This window comes from Castor canadensis, chromosome 2, assembly GCF_047511655.1.
Source record: "Castor canadensis chromosome 2, mCasCan1.hap1v2, whole genome shotgun sequence".
NCBI classification, from domain to species: Eukaryota; Metazoa; Chordata; class Mammalia; order Rodentia; family Castoridae; genus Castor; species Castor canadensis.
This window is the reverse complement of record NC_133387.1, coordinates 41,234,230-41,251,296: the sequence shown is the minus strand read 5'-3', so window position 1 is coordinate 41,251,296 and position 17,067 is coordinate 41,234,230. Positions and strand designations below refer to the sequence as shown.

Here is a 17,067-nt window from a genome sequence, read left to right as displayed (position 1 = left end):
CACCTACCTAAAATATTAGTGGATTCAGATTATGTAAATTATAAGGCCAGTGATCATCAAGATCAGTGCTATTAAAACATTATTTTTGAAGGAAAAATTAAGCATATAATAGAAGCTCATCAAATATTTACTGAATAAATATGCAACTGCAGATGATGAAAAGCTTTTAGAGGGAGAAGATACGAGAATCCTCAGCCTCCTATTCCTAATTCCTAATCAGAGTGGGACACAGGTAAGGCAAAGAAGTACCTACAAGCAAAATTTAAGGAGAGTGTTACATTTCTTGGGGATACACTGAAAGTGAATGCTCCTGAACTTTTGTACCATAGGAACCTCTCTTGCCTTTTGCCTTCTTCCCACTCTCCCTAAACTACATAGCTAGAAGCTCTTCTTCCTTATTCATCGTCTAGAAGAAAAGAGCTATGCCACACCCCCGTGGAAAACTTTTTCTACTTCATTACAGAATTAGAAAAAGTAAATAAATTTGGAATTGAGGTGACTACAATGGAGTGATTATTAAAAAGCACTCTCTTTCTCATGCCTTTGTCTACCTTTCATGAGGGTAAAACCTAGGACATGTGCAGTTGGGCTAGCACACATAACTTTAATAATCAAAAGTGATGTACCTGTGCTGTCTGTGTTCAACAAGGCATAGAAGGAAACCTTGGCTGTCACCATCGTGAAAAGTTATACACAGGCTCAGACAGGAATCAGCTTCAATGCTTTGGCCAATTGTAGACATCTCAGCACATCACAGCTCTGGTCTATTTAGGACATGGGATTCCAAATAAAATGGCCAACCTGAAGTCTACATATTGAGAGACAAAATAATAGACTACTAAAACAGGACAGGTGACTTTAAGTCTTATTGTTTCTGCTGCTTCTGCTGCTATCCCGTCCACCTTGTCATTTTGTGTTTTATGAGTCAGAACTCCAGAGGCTGGAGGCTGGACCAGGCAGGAATCAGATGTCATAAAACTATTAAATGGAAATTGCTAAGATTGAATTTCCTTGGGAGTTTATCCTGTATTATCTGTAGAACTCCTATTATCTCCATAATGATACCTTGATCCAGGCCTTCCTCAGCTTGTTCATCTCAGTCTTCATTGCCAAATTCCTGTTCATGAACATAATTTTTTTCCAGCTTACTGAAAAAAAAAGCCTTTGCCTTTTTATCCATGTCATGAGGCTTCCTTTCTAAAGTTATTTGCTGCTCTTTGCCACCAGCTCCTTTAATTGGAGTCATACCAGTATCTTCCTGCCCTCTATTGATAATTTACTCATTCTTTTTATGAAACTTAAAAAAAAAATCCAGTTTGACCTAAAATGCTCAGTCTTCTCATATACTTCTCACCTATTTTTTGGCAACTACAATCCATTTTCCAGAAACTGGGTCAAATTATATTGCTTTATCAAATTACTCCAGATATTTTCTTTGTTAGTTTTTTTTTTTTTTTTTTTTTTAGTTTGGTTCTCATTATGTAGCCCAAACTAGCCTCAGTCTCACTATGTAAGCCTCAAACTCCTTGCCCTCTTGCCGTAGCCTTCCAAGTACTGAGTTTACAGGAGCATGTGGCCATGACTGTCCACTCCTGATGTAGTCATTCTCTTGAAGTTCTTAGTTCTTTTTGTCTTAGATTTATTCATTTCATGAAGTGTTTATTTTTACCAACTCTGAACTCTACAATACACAAACCATAAAAGTTACAAAATATCTGGTCACTGTAGAGTTACAGTAACTTAAAGTAATATTATGTATTTTCTCTTAATCTTTTATAAATGGAAGGAAAGACGGCAAGGCAGGATCAAGGCTTTATACAAAGGTGGAACTCTGTGTTCTGTTTCATTTGTTTCTAACTTAATTTCACTTTGCCACATCTTTGATAGAATATAACCTACTAGAGAACAGCAACTTTGATAAAACTGTTTGAAAACTTTATGAAATTCAAAATGCATTCAAATTTCATACTACTGAAATTAATTTCTGGCAAACTCATGTTTATTATTCTTGAGCTAGAATGTGGATCTCTAGTTCAGTATCTATCTTCATTCTTATCCCTCTACCAAGGGAAATACATGTGTATTCATATTTCTATATAGGACAGGTAGTAGTCTTATGAAAGCTTTGAGTCATTTTATAAAGTCAAAGAGAAAAACTAGAGCAACCTTAACTTTTGGTAGTTGTGGTTGATTTTCATTATCACAAATTTGTCTTGTTTATTCCAGCACACTACACTACACATGCTTATGTCAACATTCCACGGTTTTTATAGTACAAAGCCTTCTTGTACTAAGCACAGTTATTTCTGTCATTTGCAATTCAATTACTACCCTGGACTTCCCAAACAAATTTTTCCATAATCATATGCTTTTAAAATCTAGTACCAGTGACCACACATTTGTTCTAAGTAGAGAAAAAGTTACCTTCAAAGGTAATAAAACTTATCACATAATAAAAGAATACAAGATTAGAAAAATAAAGGATGTAGCACGATGTAAGTGTAAGTCTAAATAATGACCAGAAGGTGAGCAACAGTTTTAAGAAGCAAATAAGTAAACACACGAATTACTACTGCAACATGTTAGCAAACTCTAAAAGAGTAAGTCTCTTCTTAATTAGGTTATACAAGCAGTGCTTCAGAAATGATTTATTTAGTTCTTTATCCTATGGGAATTTTTTTTTCCTTTTGAAAATATTTCCTCCCATTTAAAACCCTTCTTGTTATATTTAAGCCAGAGGGACAGGCAGTACTACTCATATCAATCTACTTGAATTCCAGCAAATAAGTGAGAACAATGGATGAGATCACTTTTGCTGACAAGGAAATGCAAGGTCACTGCCCCAATTTGTGTCCAGACTGCTCAAGGCAGTGCCAGTTCCCATAGGAAACTTGCTCTCAACCATCCAACCAAACAGAACAATCAAATGGGAGATATTAATAAAGCTACCAGGAAAAGTGATGGAAGTGGAATGGACCATATGTAAAGTTTATGTGGGAACACAACTCCAAATCCCTTCCTGCCACTTAAACATCAAAGGTTTAAAATATTACCTAAGAGCTTCCTTTTGTTCAATTGTCCTGTAATAGAGTTCTTGTTGAAAACAAAAATACTCAATACTAAATTGTATATTTAAAATTTGCTACAAGAGTGAATCTTATGGTAGGTGTTCTTACTACACAAAATAATAATTATGTAATAACAGAAGTAGCAAGAGGAAACCTTGGGACATAATGGGTATGTTTACAGTTTTGATGGTTTCACAGATACATTCTTTTATAAAACTCAGATAGTTGCATACACTCATGTGTAGCTTAAGGATGGAGACACCTGAAAAATTTATCAGCAGTTGATTTCATACATATGCAAACATTAGAGAATATATTTATGCAAACCTACATGATATAGCCTATGTACACTTAGTATATGCAATTGTATGTGCTATACTTTTATACACTTTTACAATTAGGTGTAAATGTGAGTGATATGTTGCTGTTATGTTACAGTGGCTACAATGTTAACAGGTGGCAGGAAGTTTTCAGACACATTATAACCTTAATGGAACCAGCATTGTATTTGTAGTCTATATGTGGCATATGACCTCACATTAAATATATATGACTTTTATATGCCAATCATACCTTAATAAAGTGATTAAAAAGTGTTTATAGGAAGTACTTGATGTTTGAGCCAGGTGAAGAGACCCTGGCCATGATGAAATGGTCTTAACTTAGAGTGTGGGAAATGACCCTGCTGGTCACTTTGAATTTGCTAAAAGTATATAGGTAGACATCGACAATATTAGTCCTTAGTTTGTCATTATCTTAATGATTAAACATCTTGAAGTCTTCATGATATAGAAACAGAAATGACAAACAACTTAAGTAGAGGCATTTATAATGAACAAAGATTAAACTAAATAAACAAATGCTGAGAAAACACTAGAGTGCATTTACAATACCAAAAATAGTACATTTAAAAAATTTTTACAGAAAAATATATTTCTTAACTATGCAGCAACAATTATTTCTGTTAACCAGGCACCATAATATTGAGATATACTCTAAATGATGTCTCATGAATGACATGAGACATGAATGAATATATTCTTTATTCTTTCTTTTCTTTTTTGTGGTACAAGAATTTGAACACAGGACCTTGCACTTGGTAAGCAGGCACTTTACTGCTTGATCCACACCCCTAGCCTTTTATGCTTCAGTTACTTTTTGAATAGGGTCTTGTGCCTAGATCACAGTCCTCCTATTTATGCTTCCCACATAGCTCTGATGACAGGCACACACTGCTATGCTCAGTTTTTTATTGGTCGAGATGGGATCTAAATAACTTTTTGCCCAGGCTAGCCTCAAACCACAATCCTCTCTAATCTCTGCCTCCATTGTACCTGAGATTATAGAAGTGAGCCACCACACCTGACTGATAATTAATTAATTAAATTTGCAGTGTTGGGGATTTAACCCAGGGCCTTGCACGTACTAGGCAAGCACACTACCACTGAGCTATATCCCTAGCCTTATATTTTTATATTCTCTTAACTGAATAAACATGCCTCTTAAGGTTATTCTTGTACATGTTTTATATTTTTCATACCTCAGAAGTTTCTATTTTACCACACATCTCAGCTGACTTCCTATTATTCACCGAAGGATCTTTAACAATTACTGGGAGCTGATTTTGTACTAGGTCTTGTTGTAGGGGAAATGGAGACTCTGCAAGTTACTACTATTGTGGCTTTTTTCTATGAAATAGTTTTTCCATTCACCTATTGCTAGTACATGGACTATGAATGTAATCTGATAAGTAGATAAGTACTGGTATATGTCCTTAGAAAATATGTATTATAAATTCTGAGACTCTTTCAATACTTAACAAAATACAATTTTAACAAATAATATGAATGAGCTATTTGGTGTTTTCAGTACAATACATTTTTCTCAAGGAATGAAATTAAACTAAGGGAAATAGAAGGCAACAGAAACAAATTAGAATAATAACTTAAGAAAGCAGATGAAAATGGGAGGTGTGTATAAACTCAACTATAAGTCTGAAGTGAAAAATGTCATGGTTAGAGAGGGATGTTAAATGGGAACTGAAAAAGAAAAAGTCTTGCTGTATAATTTTAACTACAGCAGTTATTTTGGTGGTAACGGGATCAAGGGAAAAGGATTTTGTCAGAACGGGAGGTTGAACTAGAGCTGAGGAGAGGGCTACTGGACAGGAACCACAGCTTTTGTTAAGGAAACTCTGCCTACTGCTGAACCTCAGCTTCTCTCTCTTCCCACATTCCGATATACTGCTGTTGCCACCCACCGGTACAATCCCACCAGGAAGAAGACAATTAGAAAATCTCACAAATGTTCTGGCTGGAAGTCAGCCTGGGGCACAGAAGCAAGCTGGAGAAGGCTTGAGGGTGGATTTGGAAGTCTGATATAATATACAGTTACCTCTTCACTTTGAGAGAAGCAAAGGTTGTCTGTTTTAGTCATTGACTACCTATTCTAGAATGTGAACATGTTGACTCTTTTCAGTCAAGCATGGTCAACAGGCAGCTGACACATGCTCATAAGAAATGAGGACGAACATTTGGCAGGCATATCTTCACTTGGGATAAAAGAAAGTTCCTACGTTTAACAGCCTGCTATGTACTCATGAGAAATAGTAATTTTATAAATGGATTCTGAATAACCTAAATGTAGTCAGTGTTACTTTAAATAGTGGGCAATTTTATCCCTTCTTTTTGGTAAGGGTTGGATTAAACTTTCAGTTTCATCAGTTCCCACAGTCATAGCATAGGACTGGCCTTCAGTGGCCATATGGCACATCGAGTAAGAAAAAGACAAGTACTCTCAAGACCAAGGAGAGCTATAATTTAGTATGCCCTGCATGAAAATTCACCCCTTTTCTATATTAACTGATTTGAGTAACGTGGTGAAAATTAATTAACTTTCTCCCAAGAAAGTCATGTAGGATTTTGTGTCCACAATTTTAGGTATGATTTTTGTTCAGGGTTCTTTAGAATCACAAAATTTGCAAGGCTTTATAGATTTTCAGCTCTTCCTTCTCTTCCTCATCACTGCATATTCCACCCCACATACAGTTTTACAGATGAGAATACTAAGTCTAGGAAAGCTTAAATTACTTGTTCAACACTGTGTGGTCATGAGTACTTAGGTTTTTCTATTCTTATTTAAGCACTTATTTTTCCTAAACGATGATTCAGCCAGTTTTCAGACTATTGTAAACCTGCAGCTTTATAGTCAAGTTTTGTGTCACCATTCTAGAAAGCAATTCTAAAACAGAAGGTTGGTACAGTTAGTCACTAGCATTCTAAGGTAAAATAAGAAACAGATATAGAGAGATTGTGTTGAGAAGAAATACACTTTCCTGGTCAATAATTTTAATTTTAAAGGTGAAAGAGGATGTGTCAGAAAAGTCTGAGAAAAAAATAATCAGAAAGTGACTTGAAAAGCATTATTCAACACTATCTGAAATGTTGTGACTGAATTTATATAGACTTAAAAGAAAAAATGAAATTGATAAGAGAAACAAGGGACAAATAGACCAATGTGTCAGTATTGTAGGGGTTATGAGATTATTTTCATCTTCATTTTCCACTCTTATGTATTTTCATCTGCAATATTTGCTTTATGTAGTTATCTAAAAGCTGGATAGATTTACTTATTTTGGCTTAGCCAACAAAAATCTTTTTAAAATCCTTATTCCCTCAGGAATTTACTGGGGTGCATTTCCCACATTTCTTGGCAATGTTTCCACTGGAATTGTAATTATAATTAATTGCCTTTGTCAGACAATGTGACAAAACAAATTTCACTAAATGGAAGATATTTTCAAATGTCAACACTACTTCTACTAAATGTTTCTTGTGTTACTTATAGCACATTTCATGCACTTTCCTAAAACTTTTTTGTACTTTTGATGTGCAGATTGGGGTCTTTATTTCGGAAGAAGGTGAGGCAAGAGAGCTAAAGCATTCTGGAGGTGGATTGCTCACAACAAGCCTTAAATCGGGGTTATGCAGTTGCAATCAGGAGATGGCTGCCATCCTTCCCTTCCCATCTCCTCCCGCATCTTCACTCAGCCAGGAGACCAAGAAAAGAATATTTCTCCTTAATTCCTCTACCACTTATACTCCTGTATTTACTTATTCTCAGTATTTCTGGAGTGGGACACTGGCTTTTAAAGGACCTTCCTCACACACCCCCGTCTGTGGTTTGCCCATGTTTCCCGGATTGAAATGATCCAATAGAAGGATCTTTAGATTGACCCTCCAGGATTGTGGATTGGTTGCTTACTGGGAGTTTCTTTCAGGCTCCAGGTCCTGCTTTCTCCATCTGGGAGATCCAGATTTATCACGTGGATACTTCCTTTTTTTCATTTTCCTTTTTTATATAGTACATAGAAGTCTTTAACACTGTTATTGGTGTTTTGAGATAAGAGAGTGGAAAAAAAAAACAATTTCTGCCCTTGCGTGGAATCAGAACTTAATTCTTCATTTGGTAATAAGTGCATGAAGTTCCACACCTGAAAGCAACATGATTTTCCAGGCCTTTGTTGGAAGAATTTAGAATGTTTTTCTACAACAAATCATGCTATGATAAAAGTTGTTCATGTATTTGTGTATTTAGATGTGTTTTACAAGGAATTTCTAGAATGAAGTCACTGCCACATGGAATGTGCATTTTTACTGTTGATACATTGTAAAATTATATTTCAAGCAAATTGTTTTAAATTTTTGACCCCACCAATAACGTATGAGAATGCTTTCCTCAATTTCTTTAATATTAAATACTGTTGTTCACAAAAGAATTAATACAACAGATTGAGACTTTTATCCTTACAAAGCTTGCTTAAAGGGCTGGAGTTTGGCTGGTGTCTGGGATTTAATGTTAAACACCTCTCTACACTGATAGGAAGTTTTTGCTATATAATAAGAATGGCACACAATGCTTAATTATTGTATAAACAATGTGACTTAGAATTTTGTGGTTTAGAATTTTGTGCATGCTAAGTAGAGGGTGTCTATGTGATTAATCTCCAATAAAATCTTGGCACACTGAACTTTTAAGTAGCTTGCCTGATAGCTTTCTGTGTGTGGTTGCAACTCTGTTGGATGAATTAAGTGCACCTTGTGTGACTCCACAGTAGGGCACTCAGGAGCCTTATCCCTGGTTTCCTCTGGATGGACCCATGCTCCCTTTTCCTTTGCTGATTTGCCTTGCATCCTTTCACTTTAATAAATGCTCAGTCTGAAGGGTCTTTCTGTGAGTCAGTGAAATTGTGGATGGTCTTGGTGATTCCTGAGACAGCTTTCAAAATTTATATGCTAATTTGACAAGTAAAAATGGCATTAAAATTTTGTATTCCTTATGACTCAAGATTATCTTTTGTTTTAATTCTTAACCTTTGCTGACTTTTATATTAGGTGTTTTACCTTTTTTTCTTAATGACTTGTAGGATCTCTTTATGCATCAAGAAAATTTGCTCTTTGATGACTGCATGCATTTGTAATTTTTTTTTCCAATTTGCTACTTGGGTTTTAATTTTGTTAATATTTACATTTTTTTCCTAAACAAAATTTTCTTTAAAAAAATGCAATCAAATATATTAACATTTTCCTGTATGATCTTTGCACTCAGTGGCCTAGTTTAGAATAACCTTCCTAACTTTAGGACTTTAAAAAAAATCTATTACCTTGTAGTGATTTTTGAATGCATTTTTAAAAAATGCATTTTTAAAAAATGCATTTTTAAGTCTTGAAGTAACCTGAATTTTGTTATTCACTTGGCAAAGGGATTCAAGCCATCTCCTCCTTCTTTTGCATGACAAACTAATTGAGCCATACCAGGTTAATTAAATTTTATCTTTTCCCCAAACTGGAAAAACTATTTTACCAGGAACAACATATTTTATGATTTGGGTGATCTTTTTGCTTGATCCTGTTCTGTTTGAGCTATTCATTTACTGACATAAAATTTTCATTATTATCATTGCTATTACCATAGAATATAATGTATGTCATTACCATGTTAATCTTGCCTCTTTTTTATTTTTCAGTGTTTTCTTGTCCTGTCTTACATGTTTTTTTTCCTTGTAAACTTTATACTCACAATGTAGAAAAAATAGGTTTATTCATTAAATATTCTAGACAAACACACATCTACATTCTACTTTTTCAAGTCTGATGTTAAGTACTGAACTTTTATTATTAGGTTTATTTACATAATTTTGTTATGTTTTGCTTTGCACTATTACAAATTAGATTTTTTTGTCTTTTTCTTTTGTTTTCATCATATTTAATTGTTATTTGTGTCTAATGGAGTATATTGAATTTTTGATGTCATCTTTGTGTCCATTTACCTCACTGAACTTTTTTTATTATTTATATTTTCAATTGATTTTTCTTGAGTTTACCAGTATATAATTGTAACACCGGTAAAAAAATTAATTTTGTCACTTGCTTGCAAATTTTTATTTCCTTTTCTTTACAACTGCATTGAACAGTACTTACAGATTAATGTTAACTAACAGTGGAGTTAAACCTGTCCTATCTTATTTTTTTATTTTAAAGGGACCGCTTCTATATTTCATAACTGAGCATTGTGCTGACTTTCAGTTTGAAGTCTCAGTCTATTTAAATAAGTAAGAAAAATTGATCTATGTCAGTTTTTCCATCAGGTCATTTTTTTCAACTTCTTCTAGCAGACTTTTGGCCCTGTGCAAAGTTAATACATGGGTAAAAGTCTTAATTTCAAGAAAGCTTTTTCTTTGTGTTTTTTCTTGTTTTAATTTTTCTGGTCCTATTTTCAGAAACATCCTAACAATAAAGTAATCTTTATTGTTTCCATATATATTATCTCTTCAAAAAATTAGTTTACTTGGTGTTCTTAAACTGCTTTGGATATCACTGATTCTTTTTCCACTGAATATTTTATTTTTTGCTTCTAGTGTGACTTTCAGTTTCTGTTCTTGCTCTGTAAATTCTTCTGTATTGCTTTTCTGAACTCTGTTATATCACTTTAAACTCATTCTGCTTGAATACTGACTTTTTTTCTCTTTAGGGCTCAGAATACCATATTTTCTTTAATATTTTTGGCCTCCTGAGAAATGCTTGATATACTTTCATATCAATTCTTGGGCTGGGTAAGACCCTATTCAGGCCTGGGTAGAAGTCAGTGGTTCACGGGAAGCCTCTTGTGTCCCGCGTATGTGTATTTAGAATTATCTTCCATTGATTTTCAAAACTTTAATCCCTCATTCTGATAAGCTGACAGTCTTCAGTTGGCAATAACATTGTGGTGGGTTTCATTGCTCAGTCTGACTTTGTACATCACTCTGTTTTTAAACAGGACATAAGGACATTTCAGCAACCCTTCTCCCCAGCCCTGCCACAGTAAGGAAGTGTCCTTGCTTTGGCCTCTCAGAGACATCAGGCTACTCTTGGGAGATTCGGAGTATTAACAAAAGCTGGCGAGTCATAACATTCCTCCAAGTTTTCTCTATCTGTTAGGTCTAATTTTAGCATATTGGACAAATCTGTATCAATTATGGTTTGGGACTGTGACTGTTTCCTACTGTCAAAAAGGAATAAAATTCCATTTGTGTTTGCCATTCTTTTTTATTTCAGTCTGTTAGAAAGCAGATCGTATCTGTCATGTTTAACTAGCACATTTCAGCAGCAGTTGTGCTAAATTCTTTATTTGTCTATGAACAATCCCCTAAGATTCTTAAATTTATCTAGATAAACTCATGTAGTTACTGTAATATGATATTTTTAGCCTCATAAATGATTATTTATCCTCTTACATCGTAAAGGTGTTCCTGGATGTGATGGAAGATGAGACACTTTAAATTCAATCACTCTGTCCTTAATTTGTGGCCCTACACTTTAATGATGGGGTTGATTCATTCTTCACTTTTATTATAGTGCTATGTTTGAGCAAAATATAGGCAAAAGTACCTGATTTTTGTCACTTCTTCATTAAGACTACAATTTTCTTAATCATAGATGATAATTCACATTAAAGTGAAATATTAATAATCAATTTATTTATTTAACAAATGTAAACAATACCTTAATAAGTCAGAACACATATGCAACTCTCATTTTACTGGAATAGTTACATATGGAATTTCTAATAAAATGTATGCAACTGCTGCATTATCTGCACATTTTAAGTATATTTGCTTAATTCAAACAACTAAATGGAAATCCTATCTCTATGCAATGATAGCTAACATCCTAATTACAGTTTTTTTTGGTGGGACTGCATTTGAATTCAGGATTTTATGCCTGCAAAGTAGAAGCTCTACTGCTTGACTCATGCCTCAGACCCATTTTGTTCTGGTTATTTTGGAGATGGAATCTTGAGAACTATTTGCCTTGGCTATACTTGAACCATGATCCTTGTCTCCCAAGTAACTAGATTGCAGATGTGAGCAACAGGCGCCCAACTCTAATTACACTTTTAATTGAGTAGACAACATTAAATTAGATGTCTACAGCATGGTAACCCAGTGACAGCAGGAGACAACTCAAGTACCTTGGAGATTCACTAAATTACTTGGTGTGAGCCAAGACACTTACGTAACAAGAGAAAAAAAATCAGGAAATCACCAGAGTAAGGATAGGCAGAAAAGAATAAAACAGGGATTGAACTGAAAATGCACATGATACAGAATCAGAGATACAAATACACATACATTTAAGGAGATGTAAGGAACCTAAAGGGTGAAGGCAAAGCAAACACATGCTTAGCAAGGCCAGGAGAGTTGGGATAATGACACCAGAATGGATAAAGAGGAAATTACTGTGCAACTGAAATAAAATACAATCATATGAGTACAAAGAAAGGAAGGAGTAGAAAATAACCAAAAATTGCCCTCACAACAATGCTATTATGAGAAAGGAGTTGTCTTAGATGAATTATTTGTTATTATTTACTCATTTATTTAAACCATATCATTTCAAAAAGGTCTTCAACCATATTTCAAAATTCATGCATAGCAAAAATCACTAGACAAGATAATGGTAGTGTGGGAGAAAAAAGCTAAGGCTAGCAAGAGATGTTAGCAAGCAGCATGCATGCGACATAATCTTATTTAGGTCCCCAACTGCCAAAGTAAACCGGAAAATGTGCTCTGTTACAGGATTTCCAGGGTCCATAAGAAATACAGTTCAGTTGCTCACCAGAAGCATATTGGTTGAGACTTCAGTGAAATTTACCTTGTGTTTTTATTCAAGAGAACAGGCTGCATTATAAGTATACGGCACTCTCAATGTCATTTCAACAATAAATATGATATAAAATTCTCAGTAATGACACTATAATTTCTTTAGTTCAGTCCAAATCGTAACTTCATAAATATTTCAGAAAAGGCAATTATGCAAGTGATCCAGAAAAGCCACTCCCAGATGGTCTGGTATTTATCCAAGAGCAAAATTTAGAATGTCCAGAGAACATCATATCCTTTCCATAATCTGCATGAATGTTATTTTCATAACACATGAATCATACATGAGATAGCCTTTCATGATACACTCATTATGTATCCACAGTTAATTTGCCAAATAATTTCCATCTAGGAAATACAGCAGATTATGTTTTCAAAGCAAGGCTGGTGGTGATTCAGTACCTTCTACTTACCTTATTTTCTGCTGGTTCCTGTTTTCTTCTCTGGAGAGAGTTATTCCATTTTACAAAATGTGCAAGAAAATTTTTCTTAGGTATAGCTCCCTAGGTGGTCGTGAAGAGCAGATTTTGTTTATAGGGTAATTCTGAAAATACTATAAACTTGGAAAGATTAAACGTGTGCCTTATTCTATTAACTCACTAAAATAGGTATCTAAATTCACCCCCCCCACTCCAAATTTCAAATAATTTTTTTCTTTTCTTGCATTACAGAGATAAGCAACACTGTTGACCTAAAGAGGTAGTATCTTCTCATGGAGAGTTGTTCATTTGCTATACTTTGAAAGGAAATTTTAAATTAACTCAAGTAGCATAGGGCCTACACTTGGGGAAAATAGAAACACGACCAAGAAATCCACAAAAGCTCAAAAGTCCTAAAAGTTGGGGGTGACTCTCACTCGGTTGTGCACGTGTGTATCCCAGGAGTTAGTATCATATGCTGTAAGAACCCCCAATCTTGACAGGCTTGTTAGTTAATGGTAATAAAAAGTTACCTCAAATCAACAGCTTTCCCGGTCTTGTTGGTGCACATAACCTCCCTGGTCTGATATCCAATCTGGATGTCCCAGTATTTGTTCTCCTGTCTGTTCTGTCTGTTTCTATTTCTCTTTTTCTTGATAAGTTCCCGGGCCTCGGGGTCCTTCACCCCTTTGCCTCGGTCCTTTTCCCGCTCTTTGTTCTTCCCGCGCCTCCTGGCTTGCCGGGCCTGTCGCACATGTGGCACTGAGCACGTGCTCCAGGGCCCCACCTGCAGGCTGTACCAGCTCTCCTCCGCCTCGCACGGACCCGACTGGCACACCTGGAACTCGGTTAGGTTCGGACAGCCAGAGCCCCCGAACTGTGGCGGCGCCACGACGTGCCGAGTCCGGTGCTGGAGCCCGCTGCCGCAGGTCTTGGAGCATTCGGACCAGGCGGAGAACTCAGACACAATGCAGTCCTGCTGGCAAGGGATGAGGCACGCCTGCTCCAGGAGGGGCTTGGGCTCGAAGTACTCACAGATGATGTCCTCCGCAGGAACGTCTTTGTCTTTCTGGATGCACGTGATCTCCCGCACCTGGATGCCTTCTTCACCCTTGATACACTCTTGCGGTTTCTCCAGGCTTTTTGAAATCACAGGCTGGCACTGATTCCAGGGTCCCAGCTTCCAGTCATACAACTCTTTGTGCCAGTCACATACTTTGAAACAGTTCTGCTGATTGTTAGGTCTCCCCGCCTGCTTACAGTTTGTAGGCAAAGTTGTCCAGCCTTCCACGTGCGCACACCACACAGCCCTGGTTTGGATGCCTCCTGGGCCACATTCATCCCCCATGCATCGGCCCCACGGACCTGCAAAACAATGCAAGAGTTAACAGAGCTACTAGAAAACAAGTTACTTCATGTTCCAGAGAGACGTCTCAAGACCTAGTACATTAGCTTCCCTTAAGTCTTACAAAGTAGGTCTCTGTGCGAGACAGGTGGAAAGTAATGATCTTCATTAAGCACTTTTGCAAAAGGGGAACTGTGTCACAGTGTCTATATAAGGTAATTTCTGGGGCAATTTCACTTTAGGCCCTTTTGGGATTACTAAGAGTTTGCTTTTGTTCACTTTCTTAATTTTAGGTACTTAGAAATCCTTGCTCATAAAGGACATCAGAAATTAGTCACAGTGAAAACCCATCAGTCCTGTCTCACAACCATCAAATCCATTTTAGTAACTGGTAAAGAAAATCCCCCCTTCCTGAAAGACGACTAGTCCTGCAGGCTTTTCTTCCTGGGCAATTAACTATTTTGTAGAACATGTCTCTTCTCTTTTTTAATTGTCATAGGCTAAGATTGCAAACTCTAACAGTTGTTACCATGAGTGTTCACTTTCCCCTACCCAAAGCTGAGGAGTAAAAAAATAGCAACAACAAAACCCCACATTATTTACCATCATTTAAGACACTTAAACACAGTCTAGTTTTACATTTACCAAAAGCAAGTAAGTAAATAAATAAATAAATCTCCTTTCCCTAGTGAAATATAGAGATGAGTAAGGGAATTTGAATTCCCTAAAAAGTGTTTTAAATTTTCTGAACGTTTTGTTGAGGGATAATTTGGAGTTTTATCACTTTATTCATTTCCTAAATTTGAACTATTTGTGATCGTAAAGCTGTCTTATACTTAAGTATAATTGATTTTAGAATGAAAGGGAGGCTTTTTACCTTAGAATCCTCCTTAAAGAGACAGTAATCTTACATTTCATAAATTATTTCTTTTTTGGAGGCAGATGATATGATTTCAAAGCTTTGGGGACAAACTCCAATTTATGAAATTAAGAATTACATTTTAGAATTGTGGAGAAACTTAAAGAGCATATAATTAAATGATTTTCCAAAGGCAGTGGGCACCAGAGTTTGCTCTGATACACATACCCACACACAAATACACAGACACACATATACTGCTGCCTTCCTTTCTTATTACTGCTTCTGTTTTTGTTATTTAATTGAAATCACGTGGAGCTTATACATAAAATTTGGTCTGCAAGATGCTTCTGCTGATAAAAAAGTTAAAAAAATTAAACTAGACCAAAGGATTCATTCTGGATGGAAAAAAAAAAAAGCAGGAGGCAGGAGAGGAAGGGATTTGCCAAGTTCACATTTTTGAATTTTATTACTTTTTTATTTATTTATTGGCAGTATTGGGGATTAAACTCAGGGCCTCATGCTTACTAGGCAAGTGCTATACCACTTGAGCTACATCCCTAGTCCTTTTTGCTTTAGTTTGGTTTTGACAGTCTCTTGTTTTTGCCTGGGCTGGCCCTGGACAGTGTTCCTCCTAGCTCCCTCTCCCATGCAGATGGAATCACAGGCATGCATCACCATGTCCAGTCCCCAAGATCACATCTTGAAAGAATAATAAAACCACTCTAGATTTTAGATTTAGTTCTTCTTTTAGTCCTATGAGTTATCCTAGATTTTAAAATCTGAGCTGTTGATACTTTTGAACAAAACTGTCATTCTTCTCTACAGATGAAAATATGGAGAATGTGCTTACATTTAATTTAAACATTTGGTTTTGCTTAACAAGAAAGGTGTTTAAAATTTGATGATGTTATCTTCCTTACAAATTGCATAATCAACTTAGAAAAGACTTACTGTAAATACTATACTAGCTAATCATTTTTGCATTTAAAATGAGAATTGGATATTTGGCCTAACCAAATTACAAAGTTTATAAGTAAAAAGTTATAAAGGACTTACACCACATTTAGGAAAATTCCTGGAGGCTTAGTGTCAAAACTTTATGAACTTAAAGATTCGTTGTAACTGTCAACATGTAATATCCGATGATATTTTAATTTCAGTTTTACTTTTTCAAAAGGAAATATATATCCATGAAACTCACGATGCTTTTTGGAAATATGAAAGTTATGGTGCTTCTCAATAAGGAAACCTAGTAATATATCTAAAATTTTAGAATTAATTCTACATACCTTTGATATTTATTTCTTTTCTTTTACTGTGCTTGAGCAAAATAGTGATCTTTATTTCTCACCCTGAACACAGCCTCTAAAGATATGTTTATGCTAGACTGTCAGGTTAGGAGTAAACTATGTGCTATTAAGTATGAATTTCAGAATGTAAGCATCTCATAACTAACTCAGAGTCTAAATCCCAATGCAATTCAGAATTTTCTCATATATTGTTGTTTTTCGTCCTTGACATCAATTATGTGATTAAACTGATTAATCAGATCAGGGCTTCAAGAAATTAGACTTCTATCCTCAAAATAAGGAAAAAGTGGGGTTTTTTGCAGCAAACTTGTTAAGTTGGCACTTAAAGATACTTAATTGTACATGTTTATAATAGCTTACACTATTATTAAGGGTTATTATTAATCTCTAACTGATTAATGAAAATTAATTTTATTATAGAGATGTGAGCATACAAACATGAAGTGATTTGATGTTTGTGTATTAATTACTTTGTTTCCTAAAGAGTGCAGGTAATATGTTTTTATTCTTTAGTTTGGAAAACTAAGTTTTCCCAATAGTGGATATTTCTTTCAACATCTGCTTTTCTGCGGAGTTTTCAGAATGTTGACCCTAATTCAAAGACTAGTTAGTAATAACAGTTTTCTAGAAATTGATTTAAAATTCCTGTTTGACATAATAAATATAATGACAGGAGTTACTTCAAATCTAGAATTCATAGGCAAATAAGATAATTCTTACTTTGATGTTCTTCACTGAATGCAAGTAATATCACATGTAGATACATTATTATATATATATTTGTTTGTATTTATATTTCTAAAAGCTTTTACTACCACAAATTTAATTGAACAATTATTTTATATCCCATGGATGGATTAT

The 17,067-nt window shown here is 35.2% G+C and overlaps 1 protein-coding gene across 1 annotated transcript in view; it reads right to left on the bottom strand.

Annotated features, from left to right (window-relative positions):
* The window catches only part of Thsd7a (thrombospondin type 1 domain containing 7A), a 398,347-nt gene that overhangs the window by 217,952 nt on the left and 163,328 nt on the right, over window positions 1-17,067 (bottom strand). The window contains exon 2 of the mRNA XM_074064652.1: window positions 13,223-14,054. Coding sequence (XP_073920753.1) covers window positions 13,223-14,054 — 832 coding nt within the window. The remainder of the gene's footprint in view (window positions 1-13,222; window positions 14,055-17,067) is intronic.